Genomic DNA, 26,056 nt, shown 5'->3' on the forward strand with positions numbered 1-26,056 from the left:
TTCCACTTTTTCTTCTGAAATATCTGCAGAAAGTCAGTTTCAGGTAGGAACACCACAGTTATAAGGTTTGTAAAAATCAAAGGCAAAATTACTACACCAGACTCATGGAAAGTAATTTAAAGAAGATGTTAACAAAGAAAGTTCAGGATTATGTACATCTAATGACAAGACACTAGAAAAGAATGGAGAATAAGGAAAGCTCTGCGGGGATATAGAGGATCTATGTAGTTCGGAAAAATCTCCTTGGTTGTCAAATGTAGATCTATGAAAAGTAAGCCAAGGTTTTTCCTTTCCTTTTCCTCTAAATTAGAGTTTATGTATCCCAAAGGATGTAAGAAGCCACCTGGATGACATCTAGAGATGATAAACAATAACCTGCTTCTTATATTTCTTTTCTAGTTCAAAAATAAGCCCATGTTAACACATCTATCCAAGTAATAGCTATAGAGGGGTCTGGACAGGCTGGATTGATGGGCCTAGGCCATTTTTATGAGGCTTGATAAGGCCAAGTACAGAGTCCTGCCCTTGGGTGACAACAACTCCAGGCAGCTCTACAGTCTGGGCAGAGTGGCTGGAAATCTGGCCAGTGGAAAAGGGCCTGGGAGTGCTGGTCAACAGCTGACTGAACAGGAGCCAGGGTGTGCCAAGGTGGCCCAGGTGGCCAACAAGTCCAATGAGCACCCTGGCTTGGATCACAAATGGTTTGGTGAGCAGGACCAGCACAGTGATTGTCCCCCTCTACTCAGCACTGGTGAGGCCAAACCTTGAGTGCTGGGTTAAATTCTGTGCTGCTCAACTCAAGGACATCGAGGTGCTGGAGTGAGTCCACAAAAGGGCAACAAAGCCAATGAAAGATCTGGAGCACAAGTCTAATGAGGAGCTGGAAAAAAAGAAGTTTGGGGGAGATCTTATCATGCACTACAACTACCTGAAAGCAGAGTGCCGTCAAGTGGGGATCAGTCTCTTCTCCCAGTTAACAAGTGGCAAAAGGAAATGGCCTCGAGTTATGCCAGGTGAGATTTAGATGTGATATCAGAAAAAATTTCTTCACTCATAGAGTTGTCAAATATTGGGACAGGCTGCCCAGGGAAGTGGCAGAATCACTCTTCTAAGAAATGTTCAAGTAATGTGTCCATGTGGTTCTTGGGGACATGGTTTAGTGGTGGACCTGGCAGTTAGGTTAATGATTGAACCTGATGACTTTGGAAGTATTTTCCAATCTCAATGATTTAAGGTTTTATAGTTATGAAGTCCCATAAGAAACATGCAGCATACTTAAAAATCCTATGAGATTCAGCACCACAATTTACGAGAATAACTTTTTCAGATTCTATCATCAACAACAAATGCCCTGTACATTCATCAAAGTCTAGGACTGCCTCATGTGCAAATTATTACCAAACAAACTTAAAATTACATTTTCTTCTTAACAAGCAATGTCTTCTAATGAATGAAAAAAACCCAAACAAACAACCTATGAATCACTGTGAAACTCCCTTCAAAACAGTTAAACTCCTTTCAAACTAGACATCAATTAAATAATTGAATCTTCATCAGAAGACTAATGAAATTACAGATTTCCCCATTGCTGCTGTGCTAATGTGAAAAATAAAAATATAATACAATATAATAATATAAAACACAATACAACACTCCATAATTAGGAAGAAGTCCTTGCTTGGCAATTGTTGGAACTAAAATCCCAAAGGATACACTATAGCAGTAAAAACACCTTATAGAAATTTTTATCAAAAAAACATAAATTTGACCTTAGTAGGTAACAAATAGATCTGGCAGTAGCACTAAAATAAGTAGACTGCTTTACATATGGGTCAAAAATCTCTACACATAGTTAGAAGTGGCTGGATAGCCAGCAGATATGGTTGATCTAATGTCTAAACAAGAATATGATTCAATAAATAATCAAAATATCTTTCACTGCAGTTTTACCAGAAGGGCATCACATTTGCAAACAAGAAAATGAAATCCCAGCAACAGCCTTTCTATTTCTACAAAAAGAGCATAATAAATACTACAAAACATATCAAAATGTCAATAAGTAGATATAAAAATCCCCGGAGTAATGAAATCTAGGTTCACTTTACCTACAGATGAGTGTGTCATAGTTGTTTACAACCAAACCACAGCTCAGGGAAATTTCCTTCCCTCACTCCATGAACAATTTTACTTATTTCAGAAATACAAGATTAGAATAGATGTCTAGATGGTCCTTCTTACTCTTGTATTCTCTCATTCCTTTTTCTGTATGGTTTTGGTTCTTCATGTAAATACCCACAAGTTTTTCAGGCATTTTGCCCTGGGCTTAAGACACAAACCCTAGGTATGCAGGATTTACCCTTCCTGCACCTTTAGCCATTGCAGCATGGATTCCTGAATCACAGGAACACATTTTCATATCCAAAGATCTCAGTGGAGAAATATACCAAGCTACTTGAGTTACTTATCTCCTTGCCATAAGCTGACATTTTAGGTTTTTTCCTTTAAACAGATCCTAGAAATTAAACCAATAAACTCAAACAAATATGACTGTGATGTTTGTAATTTACTATTAATGGTATTAAATGCATTATTAAAAAAAACCTCCACAGAGATATAACCTCAGTGATTCAAGCCAATGAAGAAGATGGTATCCTCCACTCCAGATATCAACATTAGAATTTTGCATTCATTAGGGGCTATAAAAGAAAGCCAGTTTTGTTGAAATACCCATTTTAATGATGCTTGCATATAATAAATTTAACCACTGTAAATGTCACCTGAAAGGATATAAAATTGAATTTTTGCACCATCTGGAATGTATACCTGATTAAGTTGTTCAGCAATGTGATTGTATCACCTAAACAAACTAATTAACATCGAATGACCCATTTTGCAGTTTCACTGGCATTTATCTGTGTCCCATTTATTCCATGTAAATTTTTTCCCAGAATGACCTTATGCTTAAATAGTGCCATGAAGCTAGTGCATGTTAATTCTCTTTTCAAGAAGATTTTTCATTAGACCTTACACAATGCAACACCTTTACATAGTAGAATAAAACAGAGTGACCAGCAAATTAGTTTTGGAACATGAAATCTGGAACATCAAAGTCTCTTGTTTGTGGCTAACCAGCAACAAAGTCTCCTCAGCTACAATAGATTCACACCTTTTTGCTCTTCAATTTCCTTCTTTTCCTTTTTAATTTTTTTTTAAGACAGCACATATTAAGTCATCTTTTGTAAGTCACCTTTTTTGTCTGAGAAATTTAAATTGCAATTAAAAAGAAAATTCTATTTTCCATATCTTCGTCATTATGAATTCACAGTTCATAGCTAATTCTTTGATTTTTCATGGAAACAGTCATTGTATTCTATAATAAACTACCACACAGATTTTCTGCTCCTGCACATACTGATGTCAGCCTAACACAACATTAAAAATACTGTTTGCTAATACCATTGAAGGCACCCCAACAAGAAGTTAATCTGTGATTAACAGTACCTAACACCAGCCAAGGCCAGAGCCATTATTCTGAAGTGCTGAAATGTTGTTTCTGTTCAATATTACACTGCATAACTTCACAGTAAATTAGTTTCCAGGTTTATTGCCAAAGTAATTAAAAATTCAAAAGGTTGCTGTTTGAGCAGAACATTATGGAAAAGTATTAAATACAATTGAACCTGGTGATAATTTCTTTTTATAGTGAGAGAGCAGTAGGATGGGAGGAGCAACTTGAATAAGGAGGTCATATTAGAAGTTCATATTTTAGCAAACACATTTCAGTGAAGCCTCTACTGTAGGAAAGGGCACAAGAAAAAGTAAAAGGAAGAAACTGTTTATAGAACCTTAAAAAAAACCAAAACAAAACAAAAAATTACTTCTGGGAGCTGGTTCAAAGAAAGGGTGAAGGCCAAGGGAGTTAAATGGATTATATGATGCGAACATTAAAACTCTTATTTGGTCTGGTCTTGCTTTATATTATCTTAACTCTATTTACTAAAGTACTATTTGATTATTTTTCCTCCTTTTTTAATGTCAGAAAATGTTTCAGAGCATTACTTACAAAAAACCAAAATGTTTAAACACTTTGGGAAAATAAGGTAGGAAGGAGGAGAAGGTGAGAGGGTCTAAACCTCAAAGAAACAAACCCAACCTTTTCACCAGGTTTAATTTCTGCAAGTTGAATTCTACTAGTGCATATGTTCAGAAGAGATTGTATTTAACTACTGCTATAAAATTAGTAATTTGTAACATCTAGAAATTGCAGGCCTACAACCACATCCAGTGCATGATCCATCACTGCACATCTCAGCTGGTAGCAGCTGATGGCATCACCTGGAGCAAATGAACACACAGCAGTGGGGAGAATTAGAAGTTAAGGGTGTGTAGTCTCCCAAGAGAGATGGTGATCAAAAGGATGTGATGATGAATAAGAGGGAAGATATTCTCAGCTGAGCTGTACATGAATGTATACACTATGTACAGCAGCGAAAAAATGCACTGTTATCACTCTTGCTTTGCTCTCAGTGAAGGCAGTCATTTTTGTTCAGCTGAAAATCCATCAATCGAACAGACAGCACATGAGTTTTGTCTGTAACAGAGATCTAATCTCTGCCAAGAATGAGCAGCAATGACAGTGTTTTCTCCCTCTTGTTATCACACATCTGAACAGTATAAGCCCACCTGTGCACACCCAAAACCCTCTGTCAGCCTCCCAGGAGACTTCTCTAGTGTCCCCTATCTTCTGTGTCCCTACACATCCTCTGGGGAGAAAAGCCAGAGACACTTTGAGCTCCCCAACTGGAATGACAGTCATGATAAAATGTTCAGGACTCTGAAGATGAGGTTTTGAGTCTTCAAATTATACTAACTTTTTGAATTTAAACCATCCATGGACACTCACTTGAGTTTATATCTTGACAGAGGTTTGTTTCTATAGATCAAAAATAGTGCAGTAGAAGAGTTGTCCATTACTAAGGCTTCATAACAGCTTTAGATCCTCTTCAGTGTCCTTATTATTAAAATGCTTCTCCTGACCTCCAACCAAATCTTTTTTGCCACATGCTCAGCAAATTATTTCTTGCTCTTCTTCCCAATAGATACAAAAAACCCTTCCTCCACATAAAAGTCACTTACATATGAGTAGAGGCTCAATGATCTATTCTCTGCTTAGACTAAGGAAGTCCTTTTTCCTTCATCTATTGATTTTCAATATTGGTTTTATGGATGCTGCCAACTTTGTCCCTGAGCTTTTTGGAGTGGGTAATTCTATGGAGCTAATTATGATAATAATTAAAGCAAAATAATGCTGTCTGTTTTGTCACTTATATCAGCACAAGTTAGAAAGAGAATAATTTTTTCTTCCATATTGTTAATGATTGCTATTGGTAAATTCAACCAATGCTCTCATCTCTCATTAAAAAAAAAAAAGACACAAGCCCAAGCATACACCATAACATCTCTATTAATACAAATTAGCATTGGTTCTGAGTTTAACTTACTCCATTTGAGATTATTAGATATAATTGCAGAACAATTAAGGATTGACTGACATGCACCAGATGAAATAAATTTGATTTCACAAGCAGCCAGTGTAAAGTTCACATAATTAACTCTCATTCTGACATACAAAATTTTTTTTTGAAAAGAGCACTAGGTTTCCAGTCTCTCAGCATTTTAATAGGTAAATTATTAGTCCATTTTTTCCTCAGATGGAAGAAATCATTAATTTTGTCAGATAATTCTGTCCTCCAACTACAGATCCATATAATAATTTGGCCTATACTTCTGTCTCCAGCTTAATAAAGTTGGATGGGAGCCCTAAAAACTTTGACTGCTCATTGACCAAAGTAAATATTACTAGGAAAAAACACATGAAAAAAAATTTAATTAAAGGACATAAGCAAAACTTCCTTTGGCTTCAGAAGAAAGGCTGATTAAATTGGTGCCACAAGCACATCAGAAAGCTCACATTCATTCAATGTGTAAAACTAAGAACAAGGTAATAAACATAAGCTGTTTAGAAGTAGTTTCCTACTGAATATATGAGAGTGTGTCAGGCAAATCCTTGGCCAAAAACATAAGAAGAGTCAGTTGACACAGAGCTTAATTTTGGGAGCAAAACATAAATCCGGAATGAGGCATAGTTCACAACAAAGAAGCATGCCATGGAAAAGACATGCAGGGCGAGCAGAAGTATCCTACAAAAAAAAAAAGAGCTCATCAATGTTCCCCAGCTGCTTAGGTAAGGCATACGAAACAACAGGAAAGGTACAACAGGTACATAATACCACAGTGCTGCTATACATTTACCAAATAAAGGTTTTAACACATGCAGAGAAATGCCAGTAACTCACATATACAAAAGCAGTAGAAAAATGGTCTATCCAAAGCCAAAATTGGAATAGCAAATTATAAATACAAATTAATACAGCTATTTTCATACTGGATCTGAAATACTTGAGGGATACAACAACAGAATTATTGACTGTACACTCTAAACAGGTGAAGACTCCCTTGTACAGGAGTACATTGCACCATGCATTGCTGCAGATGGAGGGCTGGCTTACACACATTAGAAATTATGCAGTCCATATTTAAGCACATACAAAACTTCAGGAAAACAGTTTGTGTTTTTGTCTACATGTTTTAATGCCTATACTCTGGAATGTGTCAATTAAAACTTAATTTCATTTCAAGACAGAATGAGATCAAAACAATTAATGAGCTTATGTATGGCTGTAGCAAGCTGTCATCCTGCAGCAAAGAATTAAAAGGTCATGTTATAATAACAGCTTTGTTTCTCTCATATGGAATGGTTAACACTAAATATTATGTCTCCAATTTGAGATAAGAAGTAAATGTAAAAAGACAGGCAAAATTAATTTATTTCTTATGGGTAGTTTCATTGCTGTGAAAATCAGGAAAAAATTAATACAAATAAAAGACGTGTATATAGGTATTTTTATTTTATTTCTGATCAAATACAATTTCTTTAGCCCTGAAAAAAGCATTACAATTTTATTTGCACATCTGTAACATGAGTGAAGAAGGATCTTGACCTCTATGTTGTTTATCAGGCAGTTAAAGAGGAAACAGTTGCTCATTAGATTTCTACTGACATCAGAAACTGTGGGAAAGCTGTGTTTATTTCCCTTTCACACCCAAGATGACTTGAATCTATATCATCCTTTTCCCAGGAGACTGCCTTAATCACCATAGTGTAGCTATTGGAGGGTGCTCAGTTTATCAAGAAAATTATAATTTAATGTAATTGAAGGGAAAATATTTCAAACTTTCACAGTAAACAGACTTACATTACCTATGTCTTTCTAATTCTCATTCAAATTTCCTGCAGTGGAACTTCCTGGCAGAAGTCAAACAGTAACTATTTAAAGGAGATCCTCCTCCCCACTTCAGAAATAAGATCTGAGCAAAATTTCAGCAGTGGTAGGTTTCTACTAGGACATTTGAAAAGTCTGTCCCTATTGCATGCATACTCCATGGGCAGATATTGAATTAAAATTACCATTTATTATTGTACGAAGTTAGATTTTCAGAAGTCTTAATAAACTCATGGGATGTCAACCAAGAGCTAACTCATTCTGGTCAGAGTGAATGCAAACATGGTAGTGCTTAAAAACAAACAAGCCAACAGAAATAAGTCACCTGCCAGATGGCGTTAAAATTTTCCCTGATAGAATGTCAACAGAAATTTAAAATTGTAATCAATCTGTATTCATTTCAGAGATACAGTTTCTTTTTCTTATTTAAATGAAAAAAGAGAACAATAGGAAGAAAAAAAAGTGACTATTGCCTGCCAAGATTTCAATGCTGAATAAAGAGCCATACTTGGAAACCATATTACAGTGTTTGATATCCCAGCCACACTAATCTACTCTGATAACAACAGTTTTCTATCATGTCTGACACCACAGGAACATACTAAAGGAAGAAATTATGAATTTTTAACTAGAATCCTGGATAAAATATGGGTCCCAATTAAATTTGGTGTGACATATTAGCCAAATAATAAATACCCAGTATTTTGTGTATATGGGGCAAAAATACCTTAGTCTCTTGATGGTCTCATTATATCTATCAAAATTTTCAGAAAGACAAATAAATAGGCCCAAAATACCATGATGTACTGAAAAATTTTCTTAATTGTATCATTACTAAGTTGGTCTCGATACTCATACCCTTGGCATAGTTTATACAAGAGCAGTTAACTTCCACAGAAATAATTTTGTGTCTATCACCTTGTTGAGAAACACTTTTCAAATGTAATTATAAACCACAAGACAAAAGTTCCACAAAAATGTTGAGATTAACTGAAGTATGCACTAATAAAAGGGAATTTTGTCAATTGCCAAGTACTATTTTTGCTACTATTTCTCTGCAGTGTGATTTGTCATGTTAAGTATAAAGAGCAAAAAGTGAAACACGGAAGTGAAACTGGAAGATGAAGGAAGGACTTCAGTTCATACTTGCTGATTTATAAACTTAAATGAGCATATGATCAGAATCTGCATCTGAATTTGCAAACAAATTCAAGGATCAGACTAAAAGCTTTGCTTCACTTCCTAGGCCCATAGATAAATATATTACTTACGCATAAAATATAATAGTCACTACAAAAATAGACATGACACAACTAAATAAAAGTATACCACCTCTATGAATCATAAGACTGAACAATTATTTGGCTATTTATCATTTCTATCTGTTGCTCTTCTGTTATCTAATAGATTTTTAAGTTAGAACATACCATTAGGATCAGGATAATTTATTTTGATCCTCTGTGAAGTGTCCTAATTTCTTTATCAAGCCAGTAACTTTTCATGAGCTACATAATTGAAGGAAAAATAAACTGTTGCAGCTTTTCATGACAAAATTGTATCACCAAAGGAACCTATCACTGAAAGCTTAAATGTAAACAGCATTTCTACTGAGTAAATTAAATCTTGTTTCTTATTAAATTGGTTTCATCAGTTTTCTGTTTGTTGTCAACCAAAATCTAGGAGCTTTAATCCTAGAAAGTACGTAACTCATAAACATTCTGCTCTGAACTGCATGGAGTAAACAATTCACAGAATCACAGAATGGGTCAGGTTGGAAGGGACCACAGGGTCCCTGGTCCAACCTCCCTGCTCCAGCAGGGTCTTCCCAGAGCACATGGCACAGGACTTCATTCTCTAAAATCATTGAATGAATTAACAGTCATGCAGTTCAAATCATTAAATCTATAACCAGTTACAATGACATTTAGTCTAGTAAGAATGCCAGGATCAACATGTGCCATGGGCATATTGTGCCTAGAACCATTTAAATGTGGTAAATGTGGTAAATCAAGGTCTGTATCATCTGTGTCCAACTGGAGCATAAAAACCAGCAGGTGTTGTGTGAAACTCCCTGCAGATACAATGCTGAACATAACCTATGCTAACATAAGTGCTACCTTAACAAGCACACATCTCTGGATAATTCCAGCAAATATTTCTGCTCTAAACAGAAGACTGAATAAAGAATTGGTGACCTAAAACACTGAGTATCATATAAAGGAAAGTTTTATTCAGATGTGAGAAAAGTCACCCTTTGCCATTTGTTCTTTTTTATAACGAATTAACATTCTCACTGCGAGATCAATTTGCTCAGCAAGTTATCACATTAACCTTCTTAGTAATTTTTTTTCAAAGCAGTCTGGGAAATTCACACTTTTTACACACACTTGACAAACGACACTGCCTGCTTTTCAACAATCAAAAAGGACCGCAAATTTACAACTGAATACCTTCCCACCTCTCACCTTGGATTGGTTCTCCAGAAGGCAATGTAATTCAGATCCATTGCATTTATGTACTTCAAACCTGTGGCTATTTACTAGCAGGGACAAGTTCAAACATTACAGTTCTTGTTGGAGGAAACTCCAAAGATCAAACTGTATGTTCAAACAATCACATTTCTCCTCTGTGGTTGAAGTCTTCTGAAATCTGAGAGTCCTGCTGTTGAGATACCCTCCCATAAATCTGAAGAAGGGTAAGTGACCTACCTTAGAAAGCCCGCCTACTTCCAAATAGAAGCAGATAATGAAAACATTCCAGGTGACCCACAGGGCAGTCCACACCGTGTACTGAACACAAAGCCGGATGAGAGCAAAAAAGAGAGAAAAATAAAACGTTAAGATGAAATTACTTCATACTGAGCAGATCAATAATAAAAAACTGTTATCAATAAGCATTGTTCTTCTGGGAACAGCTGAGAATAGAGAGTTCAAAAAAGGAGCTCCCCCTGCAGAAGTCCCCTAAGAACCACAGGAAATTACAAATTCAATATTCATTGCTGTACTAAATAAATACCAATAAAACAGAATTATTCTTTACAGTTTTACCCTATCCTACTGAAATCAATTAAGTCCAAAATGCTGACTGAAACACTGGTTTTGGGACAGCTCTGAGTCATTTTTAAATCATAATTTACCTTTCTTAAAGAAAATTTCATATAAGAAAAATACCTTAAAAAAATATTATTGAAATAACCTTTAAATATTATGAAGAAAGGTGCAAGAAAAAACTCCACCACCAAACAAAACAGAAGTTCTATTGATTTGGCAATCTAGCTATTTTTCTTTTTAAACAAATATGCAAAGTGTAAATCTGATCTCTTGAGAGTCTTTCACAGTAAAACGAACTTTATTACATTAAAATTAGCTCACTACTTCTCCAAGCCTTTTACCATGAACCTGATCCTAAAAAGCATGCGTAACAGTTGAACATATCCATAACTCTTCTGGGTTCTCCAGCATCATACTGAACTCATACAGCACCCACAGCATGAATGGGACATTAATTTGAGTACTCCGAATCTTTTTTTGCATTTTAACTGTCAGCACAACAGACTGCATCATTTCTTTATGGATGCACTATTTACTGACATACAGCTGTACCCTATTCCCAAGGAACTCTCCAGGCACTCCACCTCAGGAGCATCTCATCCTGATGGGCCAAGTGCCCACGCAGCCATGCTGGAGCTACATCCACCAGAACAAGGGCAGTGAGCAGCAGCACTGCCACTTCACATTTACACACTTGGAGCCTTCACAGTGGGGAACTGCTGCTAAGAGCTTCTGCAAGTCTACTTAGCTGTGGCCAGATGAGGGTTAGTTCCTATTGTTTTGCTTCAATATAATCATTAAAGCTCCACATACTGAACTACAATGCATTGCACAGGTGCCATCAGTTTGGCTTTCTTGGGCAGTTTTGGGTTTTGTTCCCCTCTTTGTTCCTCTCCTTGTCATGTATAATGAAAAGTTCAGGTATAGAGGATGGAATTTTTTCCCCACCTTGATTACTCCCCCTGCACAGGGACATTTCTGCGCATCAAAAAGGTTGACTTCTTTAAGACAATTTCTTCTGAGGTATGTAGGGAGTTGGGCAATGGCCCAAGAAGTAGGTCACTAAGAGCCAAAGCAAGAGTAACACTCCTGAGCCATTTCCTCTGTCATACAAAGGGCAGTGTGACAACTGAAAGCTGGATTATTATAAAATAGACAAAGCTGTTGTGGTCTATGAGCAATATGAGGTCTGTACTGTTCGTATGACCAAGCTAGAGCATATCACATTTTACTGTATTTGCTGACTTTGTAGTTACTTGATGCCATCATCAACTACTGATTTTCTAACATTTATATTCAGAACATTATGTGCAGAGAGTTAAAAATTAATGAACAACTCATACAATCCAAATTGCACGTAAAAAGCAGAATTTAGACAATTTGGAAGTATTCTCCTTTTCAAGAAAGAATTTTTTATTTCTCCATGAACTAAATCTGTCACCACAACAAAAGGAATTCTATTTGATCTTCCAGGCCAAGCCAAATCTGTTAATGGCCTCATTCTGTCCAATGGGCACCTATGCAAGCAAAAACTGTCAGAGCCTTCTTTCCCAGGCCAGGCTATGTTGTTTCACACATTTAGGACCAGTTTGGTTTCTGATCCACCCTGAGGATAAAAAGAAGTGAAAAGAAAGAGAAGCTGAAAGGGAAACGGAATGTGCAGGTGCAATCCAGGTGTGAACATTGAAACCCAGCTGCTGTATATGGAAAGGCTTTTCCTACACTCTCACTGAGCTCTGATCTGTCAGAGATATAAATTTGAGCTCTATTTGTTTTGTAAACACAACAATTACATTATATTCAGTAATTAATACTATATAATTTTTTAAGTAGGAAAGTTGTTGTCTTCTTGGATATTCAAGAAGCAAATTCGTTCCTTGCATAGTTTTATAGGTACTTAAGGAAAGGTTATAAGACAGAAAAGCAAGAAAGAAAAATTAGGATATGTCAGAATTTGGGCTGTGCATGCCAACTTCATTTTTCTATTTTGTGGCTGTACAATACAATCCAAACATTAGCAAAATCATCAGAGATATATTTTTATTTTAAAATATCTTACCTCCCCTAACACATTTTATGAGCAGCTAGCTCAATACTTCTTTTCTCCTTGTAGCTCAGACCCTGCTCTGAGGACAGAATATTAATTTCCTCATGAGGTTTACTAAGATGCTCCTCTCTGTAACGTGTGAGAGCTGCACAAACATTAACTAATTTATTTTATGTTATAAGGGAATGATACAGCTCTCAGAATGCAAACAAGGTTCTGATACATTCAGAGATTACATTTAGAAGTATTCCTACATTATAACCATCCAACTTGACGTCCTTAAGTGTTCATTTTTCAGAATGCTTGAGGTTATACACTCAGTTTATAAACTCAGTGTACAGCTCCCTGTGACTGAACGTGCAGCATTTGTGCAAATCAGACCACAAGGTCTCAAGACAAGAATCCAGAATGCAAGGGGAAATCAAAGCATGTGACAGGTTTTGTTAAACTGACTCACTTTGTGTCAAAAGGGGTTTCAGTGGTTGAGAGCAGAGATAAAATTCAGCTACCAAGCACAGCCTTCACGGCAAAAGCAATCCTTTTTTTCTTCGTAGCATGTGCCTCACTTTTCCCATTGTCTTCTGTTTTCTGAAAATCTGTTTTTTATTCTACATCTATGATCACCAGAAAATCCCAAAATGTCTATCCTTTTCACTGAAACTGAGGCAAAAATGTAAGAATTAGTAGGTACCTATCTAGTTTAAATCTGCAAATATATGAAAGAATCATAGTAAGACTGAACAGAAGGGCTTTAAAAGCAACTTTTCTATCATTTTGAGTGTGTCTTCCTGAAAAAAAAAAAAAAATTGTAATGCTTTCTGACATTATATGCATTGAATAAATTTATATGTATATACCTTTTAGGTTAAAAAAAACTCCACCAAGCAATATTCCATTATGCAGCATCACAGCAACACCTGCTTGAGTGATTAAGAAAGGTGCAACTTTTAGATCCATGATGCAGATTTCTTATTTTTGCTAGCAGAGAAACAGTCCAAATTGCCATCCTCTGTGTGAAGGGACATATCATGCATGCTGGCAATTTTCTCTCAGTGTAGGAATGGTTAAGGTCTGAGACATCTGGTTCACACAGACCCTCAGGTTTCACCTTCCTCCCAGGCATCTAACCCGCTTCATGATCTGACCTGCTATTTAACCTTTACCACTCCATGTCCTGGACATTATTCTGTCCATCCTGCTGGGTCTGCTCACTCTTCCTTCCCCACACCCAGCAATTCCTGCCCACTTCTTTGGCCACCCACATTCTGAGCACCCCAGCTCAGCTGGCCTCATACTCAGTGTCACAACCCTCACTATATCTGGCGTGAAAAAGGAATTTTCCACACAGGTTGAATCAATGAGAAGAGTTGGTATTTTTATTTTATAACTCAAATGATGCACCACTTAAAAATCACCTGGACTTGTTTGTAACAGATCCCTTCTAGAAGAAGGACCTAGGACTAGGTCATATTCTTTGCTTATTTCTCTCCATGATGGACTATATCTTTTCTTACTCTTGGTCTTTTACACAAATGATTGTATATGATGTGGAGTGAGGAAGTATTTGAAGTGTTACTGATAATGTGGAGGGAGTACTCACTAAACCTTATAGTTTAAACATCTAATAAATATCCCCTTTCATAATATCAGCCTCTCTGCAACAGTGAGATTTCTATACCTCTTGACTCTACAATCACATTGAAACCAATGCAGAGATATATTTCATATATCACTGAAATGCAAACATTTCTAGAGTTAAAACATTTGCACTGGATGGACACAATGTCACAAGAACAACTGGTTAAGGTAAAATAAAAAAGGGAATTTTCTAGGTTTGAATATTACAAGGAATGTGGGATAAGTTTAGCTTTAATGAATAAACTATCTCAAGAGTATATTTAAATCTGAAGTGCAGCAACTACTCTGACAGTGTCAGTCATGGCATGAGAGGGAATGAATGTTGGGTTGGGGATACTTCAAGGGAAAGCAGCAACTACTGAGTTGTCAAACCATCCCCCTATAATACCTGGCATCAGTACTTGCAGAGCCTTATTAGCCATATTTATGAAAGGTGGCAAGGGAAGTGACATAAATCAGCACAATGGAGCAGGAACAGCACAGGACTTACCAGAAAGGATAGTCAGTGAGTAATTTTGGAAGCCTAAATATTTCATATATGTTTTCACTGACTGTATAACATTTGCTTGAATACTGAATAAAGTATCCTATGCCGCCTTTCTTCTGCTGTTCTGTTTTTTTATTTGTTTGGGGGTTTTTTAAGAAAGTCTTTCTTGGCTTTTCATTCATTGCTTATGTATCATATTATTTAATGGAATACGTTAAGGCAAGTAAAGCAGAGATTTCCACCATAGATTCTCCCTATTTAAATGTATTCTTTTCATCCCTCGCTATTTATTAACACGTTTTTTTCAGCTTTGAGCCTGGGTTTTGCAATTTTAGCTATATGACTCATCATTCAGAAGCCTTTTGAAGTCCCATATCAGAAGTAGCAGAGGGAGAAGATCCCCAGCTTTAACAAGCATCCTGTCATCATCATGAATCAATTTTAACAGCTTGAAAACCTTGCTGGTGAAAGCAAGATCTGCTAAGAAAGGAAAAGCATGAACAAGGAAATGGATCATAGCAGAGCTCTGGAGCTTCATGACAAGAGTGCAACAGCATAGTTAGAACTGAAATTCATCTGTTTCTTTCTTCTTTGCAAATGTTTGGGTAAGTTTCAAATGAACTAATATGGGAAAATTAGAAATCAGCTCTGCACTTTTATGCCCCCTGGGAACTTCACACATATTTAATTCAGTCACAAAATATTCAAATACTGAAAATAGCACATCCGCTTAGTGACAGGACAAATTGTTCACAACATTTATCTAAAGTACTAATTAATACAAAACGTATTAGAAATAATTATTGGATTTAAACTAATTAGTACACTTGGAGTCAATGTTGTCACTCCCTCTCTCCCTGTTTCCTAAGCTCTGAGGACTTGGAATTTTAAGTATGAACAAGTGAAATTCCTAATTTATTTCAGTCACCATCCATATAGTCCTGTATCTGAGGGACTGTAGACAGTGAACATTAACCACTATCTTTAACTACTTGGAATGAGAATTCTATTCAACAGAGATGCCTCATGTATCAGCCACAGCATGTCAGCTCTTAGACAGTGAGACTTATTTTTGGTAGAAAGCTCTCATGATAAATTTTATATCACTCACACTAATTTCTTTATTCAGACTTCTAATCTACAATGACTATGCCTATGGTGCAGTTTATGTGGTCACTAAATCCTAGTGCTAAACTGGCTAACCTAGGTTCAATGGTAGTGGAAGAGTCAGAAGCATGCAACTGCTATTGTTTTATCAGTTTCTACTGCAGCCCTCACCGAACTCCTTGGCTCTATGTACCTGCAACAAAAACCTGCTCAATTGTGCCTGCAGAAGCAGTTTCATATTTGACTGCAGTATAGATGTACTTCAAGTTATGGCCCGACATGTATTACATTTATTCACTTAGTTTCCTATTCTTTACATATTTTAAAATTTGAGGAGACTGAACATGACATACACAACATTCTTATGACAAAGTGAAAGCTTTTGTGTAACTTTACTTGTCAGGGAAACCTTCAGGCACAGAATTCATCGCACAGAAGATAGATTAAAGACATTGTCTTGAGGTTAAACAATGGCTCTAGAGCTGATCAGCTGAAGTCAAGATCACCACCAGTGTATGACAGATTATCATGAGGATAATTTGTGTGCAATTAATTGTGTGGAGACAGTTTACAGAAGTAAACCATTGTATCTGACAAGATTCTCTCTTTACTTCAGCTTTTTCATATTGTGATGGGATAATCTGCATTAGTTAAGCTGATTTCCAGGGACATCTTCTGGAAAAGAAAGTGGATAATAAGCATAATTTTCTTGAAGCAATTAGTTACTTTTCCAGTTAAACTTGATTAAACTTAATCTAAACCAGAAGCTTCATCAACTAGAGTACATAAAAGCATGATACTTCAGCCATAGACACAGTACCAAATTCTTGGGATACCAACCACTAATGAATCCAGGGGCTTAGATGTGGCTGAAAGTGGACCTAAGAACATGGAAGGCCATGAAGCCTCTCCGTAAATTTGAAGCCTAATTCACCACTCAGAAACTTGGTAAGAATCTTTCTGCATTGTGTTTAATACTGAAATTCAGAACACTATTGAAGATTTGCATTAAACGGATTTTAAAGTCAACAGTAAAATTTTACAGGTGGACTTTTGCTCAGTGAATACTGCAGTATGCAGCTGGCACTGGTAGGGGTCTTTACTGCCAGTATCACTGACTCCTTCTGGGGACAGTGGACACAGCTAAACCGTGGCTGGCCCAGCCCTAGGAAGCCCAGCTTCTGGGGAGCTTGTGCTGATATAGACTGGAAGGTCCTTAGGCTATGCTCAACAAGAACTTCAAACTGGTGTAACTCCATGCACTTTTCTCCTTCCTCTGGCTAATTCTACCCATTTCCCCTCCCCCATCTCCTGGAACAAGCAAAGCACATCAAAGAGCTGACCTACACTTAAATTAACACCAGTAAAGAAAATAGTTGCTTTTAACCTGGATCTGGTTTGACAGTTTACCAAGTGGTTGAACTGTTACCTGTGCTGGTGCAATCAGAGGAACAGCACAGGGACTGAAGGCAGCAGCTCAGCAAAGGGAGTTTTTCTTATGCTGGCTTGAGGCATTTGCTGAATTCAACCTGAGGGCAAGGCTAGGCATGAGGCTGAACTGACAAGTTTGGAGTTAGCAACAGGAGAAGTCTTGCAACTCCTCCTTTCCCCTCCACCTCCACACTGCTGTTCATAAACATGTAGTCCCAATCCCTGCCTTGTGCCAACCTTGGCAAACATTGGAACCTCACAGACTGGATTCAGGAAACCAGTTTACAGAAAAATCTCCACTTTTTGCTAGGTTGGTTTTCTGACAGCTTAGAATGGAACTGACTTACTGACAGGTCCACTTAATTTCTACCAGAAGTGGGGGAGAGGGTCTGGAGAAGTGTTCAGTCAGAGAACAGTGGGAACAGGAAGATACTGGGGAGGTGTTTCTTTTGTTTAATTATGACTTTTCTACCTCTACTTTAAAACCACTTTGTATAGCCTAAAATCTTCAATTATATTGAAAAAAATATAGAAACAGTCAACATCTGTTGCATTTCATTTGAAAATTAAAACAGAGCTTGCATCATTGAACAGCACTGCTGAACCTGAGGGGCAAGAAATTTTGTAGTATTGCACTTGAGACATGAATTTCCCACATAATTTTACAGATGCCTACACTCACTTCTTATGCATAAAATGGAGATCATGAAGCAGAAAGGTGAGTCATCAATTCATGGATTCCCAGTTCTTCGACCACAGATAATAGATAAAAGCCCTGTTTTTTATGTCAATCCATTTCAATTCATTATAGTCTGCTTGTAAGCTTAGCTAACATGAGTATAAATCTTGGATGCATTTTTTGTTCATATTTTCTTTTAAGACATGACAAAGAAGTACAGGATTCCAGGCTAGACTAGAAAAGATGAAGCTTTTAAAGTACTTTTTAATGAGTTTTGCCCAGAAGACATTTATTTCATTCCTTTGTGAGGAAAAAGATCACTTTAGCCTCTTAAAATCCATTACTGACAACACAAGCAAAATGTTCCAAATACAGCCATTACTAGGTAAAGACATAATATTCTTACATTCAAAAATGAACATGGGGGAGGAACAGAGATTTTTGTGTTGGCAGTTTACTTCACAGCTTTGAAATTTCTTTCTATTCCTGGCTATATGGAGAACATAGGAAAAAAACAACCAAGAAGCTTCAAGTTAAAAGCATTTACAATAACTTAGGGTGAAAGCCATAAGTACAGGTCTTGACAAAATTACATGTAAGTGAGAAGGAGACTTCTTTGGAACCCATGGGTCACAGAACTAGAGAAATTTCTATAATTATTTTTCCTCTCTGCTTAAGAGAAAGATGTAGTTAAATATAACTTGGCCATTGCAAATATTTTTTTAAACACCATCAATTCTGCTTGTCTGTTACAAAAACAACAGTTCGTACTTTATTTATTTACATATAGTCTAGTTTACTTGTAACATAGTCATAGTTTTTGCAGCACTTTCTCCAGGTTAACTGCTTTTGATAATGTCCAAAATCTCAAAACAAAAGCTCACTTAGTAGTCCTAAATTTGTAAAAAGACATGGAGACCTCTACAGTTTCTACAGAAATACCATCTGGTGTTTTGAAACCAAGAAAATTTGGTTCTGTAATATGACAGGTTTTATGGCAAAAAAACCAAAAAGAAATATAATAAATGAGACTTACCACAACTATATATCGAGGCCTAAACTGGATGGTTCCAAACAAACCCAAAATGACAACTATTATTTGTAGGAAATTGCCAAGGATAGGAGCCCACTGGAAACCGAGGAAGTCAAAGATTTGTCTCTCTAATGCTGCCAGCTGTAAGAAAACACATAAACAGAACATCCACTTTTTAATTATGTGTTGGACAGAACACTCAATATTTTATTATTTGCACCAGGCTTCACCAGCAAGTGAGCAAAGCTATGCAAACCTTGCTTCTGAAACACCATCACACTCCCTGCCTTTCCCAATTCTTTGTTTACTAAGATTTACTCTCAACTAAACTCTACTGCAAGTTCCTTAATCTGTTCCTAAAAGTCCAAAAGGCCCAGACAAGTCCCCCATGTGGCCACTGTAATCCCAGGGGTTCCTTAATGCAGGAATTAGGGGAGACTGCTGGGAGCTCCTCACTACCTGAGGCACAGACGTAGGCTCAGGGCTGAAAGGCAGCAGAAAATGCTGGAAGACCTCAGAGCAAACTGCTTCAAAACCAACAGCCAAATGATCCATCTGTGCTCTTCAAAAGCTGCTACAAAACTTTTGGGCAACTATGAATCAGAAAGAAATGGTGGCAGCTAAAAGTTCTTCTGCTGTATCAGGGCATTTTGGGTCTGGATTTAGTTGTGTATGAAAAAGGAGGAAACTAAGAAACATCAGCCTTCATCTTTGCATCAGCATGTGGTTCTTAGGTAATTCTGCATTTCTGAACATTAGACAAAAAAGAAAAACAAAAAGCGAGACATAAAATTCTTCTGCTAACACATTTGCTACTAATTTTTGACAATCCAATCCACTGTTCTAAAAGTAGAAAATCAACTTTCTTAGCAGCATTTTTATTGGAGTTTAAACTTAGTTCAATATTTTTTGCAGCTGCAGCAAGATAATCTTGAGCAGCTAAATAGAAATCTACTGAGAAACAACTGAATTTCTGTGCTTGCTAGAATTTATTAACATCTTCTTGATTTTACTACATTGTTACAAACCCTAAAATTTACTGAAATATACACTTATAATATTTATAGCTGAGACAGATGGAGCAAGTGTGGCTTTATGAATATCAACCAAAGTATTATCATATGTGGGTATTTCACATAAACTATTTAATTTCACACATTATGGCCAGATTCAATCTTCACCTGCAAGATGAGGCTAGGTGTCACTGAGAGCAGAGTGCATTTTTTTCTGTACAAAAACCCTCCCTTACAGCAGACATGAAAACCATATTCTCTTGCCAAGCTTAATAAATATGATAAATCTAAACAATGAAATTTATAAAAGTTGAATCGTCAACTTGATGCAGCTCCTTTACAATTAGTGAAGTTACACTGACATTTTTCAGCTAAACATCTGACCCAGCATGTATATATGAAAAATCACACAGTACAATACAAGGATACCCCAAATCCCTTATGCAGGACAGTGAAGAGAACTCTTTGGCACAGGCAGAACTTGCAGTTTATGCTCTAGCGACAACATACTAAGAGTCCTGTATCATGTAGAAAGGTATTAATGACATCCATGACCAGAGCCAGAGACTTTTTCATTCCCATTACAAGTGGAAATCTTCTGGATCAGCAAAATAGCTAAAACAATTCAGAGACCACCAGTTTTCAGAGACAATGTGTCTTCTTCCTGGAGCCCTGACATTAGCAAGCAAGTAGAAGTTGGAGCTGTCAAATCAGACAAGGATTTGCTTAGTGCCACCTCTGCCCTGACATTCATTGAAACCCTCCTGCAGCTTTGGTCTTCACCTGTACCAATAAACTGAGTGTGTCCTATCACACTCCCAGCACTGAAGACAGCTGGCTTAGTTAGCATTGTGTCCATTAAAGTGTCCTTGGCTCTGAAACAGGGCAGCTGTGTGCAAACGACATACTTACCTACTCAAAAGGGGCCTTGGCCATGGGTTTCCCTCTCTTTGGGAAGAACACTGGTTACAATAACCTGGGTTAATGTGACAAAAAACTCTAATGATTCACTAACATACACAGTGTCACTGCCTGGCTACTTCCCCAGGCATGAGAATGTGCTGGTGTCAGGAGCAGAGAGCTTGCCCAGAGTGGGTATGGGAGAAATTCACACTGATGGATCATGGATGCCATTATGCATTTTATGTAGCTTTGAAATATGTAGAGCTAGCTGAAAGACAGAAGCCTGCAGCACAGATATGAATGAAGCTGTTCAGTATCTGTCCCTTCCTTCTTAAATTGACCCTTGGGATAAATTTTGAGATCAATCACTTTAAATGCCTGAAAAATGCAATACTGGAACATAAATGAACACAACCACTGCACTTTGCCACCAGACTCATGCTAAAAGGCTGAGTGTTCAGCTCATGCCTAAACCGGATCACATAAAAAGTTTGCCTTCATGTGCATCTCCCTGATACCTGCCAAGCAAGTTCTGAGCACATCCATTAGGCAGGTTTGGGCTCCCACGAAACACCTCAGTGGTCACAAATATATTCCCAAAGATAAGGGTGCACATGTATATATATTCACCATAGACTGTTACATATTAAAAAAAAATTATTTGTCTTTCCATGGATTCATGGATTACTGTGGTTAAGGCACACTCCACAGAAGAATAAAGTTCAATTTCCTCTCCTGCTGCATACTGAGTTGGAGGTGTGGCAGTTATCTTCTGTTAATTGGGCAGTTTTCTTTATCTCTTCCACAAACCAATCCTCCCACCCACCTCCCCCAGGAGACATCAGCTGTTAATGGCCTATTGAATGTCACTGCATGACTGGTAAAAGTTACAGCATCCCATTGTGAGATGCTCTGCCCAGAAGGAGGAGCAAGGCAGTCCTAACTGGATATAATCTGAGTTTTTGGGACACTAGATTTAGCCTTTCCACTGGATTCCCAAGAGGAACAGCTGGGTCTTTTGATTGGACCTTCAGAGGAAGCCTACACCCTTCTACAGGATCACTGCTCCAACAGAACCACATCTGCCACTCCAGGAGGACTGCAGCCATTCCAATTTGGACTGCTACCATCACCTTGACCAAAATGATGTCAGTTGTAGTCTGACTTTGTCAGTGGGTTTTTTTTTTTCTTTTGAAATATTGCATGAATTTTGGTTTTGGTGGGGTTTTTTTGTTTGGTTTTTTTGTTGGTTTTTTTTTTTTTTTTCCTTTTCCTAATCAATTGTATTTCTGACTTGGAGTCTCTCACTGGTTTTGCTTTCAAACCAGAATATGAGTTATTCATTCTTCTCCTCCCACTTCCTATCCATTAGGATACCAAGGGAAAGAGCTTCTCTTTGAAGCTGTGTCACAGGCAAAAAATACAAATTTGTATTTCACGAGTCAAAAAGAGAGCACAAGCAGAAACATGAGAGTACAGAGTATTGCCTATGGCACTTGCACAAAACTGGGAGAGTTGCTCATGTTTCTTGCCTGCAGGGCTCGCTCTTTATTTTATATATACTGACAGCATGAAGCCACTGAAGGAGCCCTGGAAGCAGGATGCCAAGCATACAGTACCACTCCTTCTCCACTAAGAAGTGCTTTCACCATCAGGCTATGCAGAGAGACTTTCCTGCACAGGTAAGTCTCATTTATCCTACTCTTGTCACCAACACAGAGTAATTTCTCTCATTGCCAAAGCCCACAGAATGCATTAGCATGGGTGGTGCAGGGCCAAGGGGAATCTAAAGAAAAGAAAGAGGTAGAGGCACATCTTTCCTCCTCAAATTGCTACTCTCTTCTAAATTATAATACCTTGCAGGCAAAACAGGCAGAAGTTAAAAACCTAATAATTCATTATCATGGCTGAGAAAACATATTAAGATCTGTTTTCTTTATACCATGAGCAATATGGACTGAATAGAGGAAACATCTGACTGCTGCTGTTCTTATGTCTAGTTTACCTTCCGAGAAGCAGTGAAGGCCACAAAGTTTTTAGCTGTGCAAATGAAAAAGCAATCCCTAACACAGGCTGTGATTCAGGTGATTTGACAGAAATCATCAGACTAAAGGGGAGGAAACAGGCATCTGTGAACAATTAGATGCTGGTTTTGCACAGATATGAAGAGCCTATACTATTGATGCTTGCCCAAATCCAAATTCTTTTTGTCCATCGGTGGCTACCAAACTAGCCTAGATTCTATGAAAGATGGTTTCACTTGGAGTAAGTTGCATGTGAGTACTTCAAAATGTTACACCAGAAACATTTTGATTATAAAGAGGCTGTTTTTCTCAAGAATTTTCTTTTTCTCAACAAGATATTTTCCCACATGAATTTCTAATTTCATCATCATTTTTAGATTCTTCTGAAAATAGCCTAAAAAACTGAAACCTAAAGGGAAGGGAGAGGTTTCCAAAATTAGCTGACTCCACTTCTTCCAGTGTTAGTAGACAGATAATCAATTTACTAGGGTAGAGGAGCTTGAGGCTGCAGCTGGGACATGCTAAATGTGACTGAGGTCCTCTGAGGGCTTACTGTCATATAAATTCCCTTCCAAGTTGGGAGAGGCTGCACCTCCACTGCTTGTGACAACTAAGAGAGCCAAGTTTGTGACTGTCCATAATAAATTGTTGTTTGATAATTTTTTAAAATGAGTAACATAGAAGTGGAATGAAAACCCAAACCTTTCTTGCAAATATAAGAGGAGGGCTTGTTTTGGCAACTTAGATATTAGGTGTATATATGTAATGAAAGCTATGTCCAGCTGAGTGAAATATTTTCATGAGAACTAAATAGTCTATCAAAGTTGATGGGAAATAACATTTTCTTATCATAACAACACTTGCAAAAGGGTGCATATTTCTTATTACAGCTGTCAAGGGAGTGCTTTGTTATTTAGTCATCATCATCACTGACAGTTTTGTAATACAAAGTGCATGACTCAGGAGACCAGGACTAGCAGTAAAATGCTCTAGTGGGACTGTAGCACTTCACTTAATGAAGTCTTGGGTTTTTAACTCTGTTTCACTAAGTCTTCCAAACATTTCCCATTTCCCACTTCCTGCAGAGCACAAGGAGAAGGTACTAAGCTGTAAGATGGGGCTGCAGTAAAGTTACTCAGGGTGAAGTTTCTCTTCCAGCTGTGCTCAAGACCTTTTTTATTGAGAGCAGCAAAAACTTTAGGTGAACTAATCTGTTTGAATTCTGAGCTTCTTCATCTAGAGGGGTCAACCAGATGTACAAGACAATTGAAACCTCCTGAACAGAAAAAATAGCTGCAACTGTAGCACTAATGTTTCACAAGCAGTTTAAGGCAAAGGAGTACCAAAATAAAAGACCATGCTTCATAGGATTTGCAGAAAGAAACCACCAAGATGTTCCTCATCAAGAGAAAGCAAAAAACATTTTTGAGAGAAGGATTCAACAAGGTGCCCTGTGAATTAAACCCCTCCTCTAAATTCTCAGGTCCTATTATACTTCAAAATACATATCAGAAGCTGTCTGAGTGATGAGACACCACAGCAGAGTTATAAAGTAAACTTTCCAGATTCATGTTAAAACTCAATTTTCTCTTCTGTCAAAAACATCAAGGAAAACAGTCAGTTTTACAGTTTAATGGAAAAGTTTTATAAATGACATCTTAGTTTGAGATTAATAAATAGAACCAAATCCATAACAGAAGTCACTTTATCGAGATGAAGATCATTTCATACAAGAAAAGACCCAAAAGTGTCATGACATAAACAGAAGACTGTAAAATTGCTAAATGTAAAAATAAAATGTTAATGATGCAGCTGCAAATTTTATACCCTATAAATTACTAAATTTAAGAAACTGGCAGGCATAATCTACTCTTCATTTGATGTTAAAAAATTGCTTCAATCTGTCATGTAAAACAATCCCTAGAAATTATAGCAACCAGAAAAATATCAGTACTATCTAACAATCTTGTATTTGAGAAATCTAACAAAGATCAAAGAAATATTTAATAACTGAAGAGGTGTAAAACTATATCGCTTTGAAATCCTTTTTGAAAATAAAACAATTATACAAGCTAGAGGTAAAAAAAAGGAGACAAAATATGACTTCACAAATGGACACTGTTACTGTTACAAATGGCTTTCAAAAATTTAAATAGTATAGAAAAAATGGTCAATAAAAAAGTTACTGTTCATAGCATTCATTTTCTAAATTCAGGCCAGGAATTATCTGTAACATTTGAATTATGCATGTAAAACTCAGAGTTGGCTGATCTTAATTATACTTATCACAGGAGAAGTTCCAGGACACAGTGCATCATCTGTACTAACTGCTGCTTCTAAGGATAAAGATGTTTTCTCCAAAATTCTCATCTTCATCTAATGATCATAAACTTAACCTGTGGCTTCAGGAAGGGTTTCCTGGACATGATGAATCTCTGAGGATTGTTGGCCTTTTTACCATTACCATTGTGCTGTGCTGAATTTTCAGTTTAGTGCAGTTTGGCAGGTGCAGCTCATAAAAACTGAAGTGGTTCCCCAGCCTCCTCCAAGGGAACTCCTCCTGCAGCTTTAAGTGCCCTCTGTTCTGAAACCCCAAGATATCTCAGCAGTGCAATCACTTTTTCCTCACCAACTTATTCTCCCATCCCATGCCAACACATCCCCTCCTCTCATCTCCCTCCTTCATTCTTTCCTTCCCTTCTCTCTTTGTTATTTTGTGCCAGATTGGTGGACACTCCCAAAAATCTACACACCAACACAAAGGAGAGGGCAATGGTGAGGCAGGACAGGAACAGTGGGAGTCTCCTACACCACCTTGCTTGCATCCTTTGCATTTGGCTGGAATAAACAAGACCTTGGATCAAGGTCACTCTTAGCACTAGGCACATTTGACCTAAAGTCTGTCTCATATTCCAGGGCTCTTAGGTATGTATTTCTTTTTCCTTGACAGATGTTCCACTGAGAAAACATTTTTTTTGTAAAACCTTGGGGTGAATGCTCAAAGTTCACATTTGGAAAATATGCACTTTCTAATTTAAGGGGAAAAGACATCAAAAAGCTGCCAAGCTACTCTGGATAAAACCTCAGCATTGGATTGACTTACCACATGGTAAACCCCAGGATTTCTAAGAGGAAATTAACAGGTGATGAAAGAAGAATGTTAAAATAAATAAGTAAATAAATAAGTTTCATCAAAGACCAATGGTAATGCATAAACAACTTTTTATACTCCTGCTGTGATATCAGAATTTTACTGACAGACTGACTTCAGTAAAAAGGAAGATAAGATTTAACACCAGAG

The 26,056-nt window shown here is 37.2% G+C and overlaps 1 protein-coding gene across 3 annotated transcripts in view; it reads right to left on the minus strand.

Annotated features, from left to right (window-relative positions):
- NKAIN3 (sodium/potassium transporting ATPase interacting 3) overlaps positions 1–26,056 on the minus strand; it is a 334,441-nt gene that overhangs the window by 157,794 nt on the left and 150,591 nt on the right. For all 3 annotated transcript variants that reach the window (XM_021555630.3, XM_021555632.2, XM_021555631.2), the window contains exons 2-3: positions 18,819–18,956; positions 10,052–10,132 (exon numbers count right to left, since the gene is read on the minus strand). In XM_021555630.3, the coding sequence (XP_021411305.1) occupies positions 10,052–10,132; positions 18,819–18,956 (219 nt within the window). The remainder of the gene's footprint in view (positions 1–10,051; positions 10,133–18,818; positions 18,957–26,056) is intronic.

Source organism: Lonchura striata, chromosome 1, assembly GCF_046129695.1.
Source record: "Lonchura striata isolate bLonStr1 chromosome 1, bLonStr1.mat, whole genome shotgun sequence".
Classification (NCBI taxonomy): domain Eukaryota; kingdom Metazoa; phylum Chordata; class Aves; order Passeriformes; family Estrildidae; genus Lonchura; species Lonchura striata.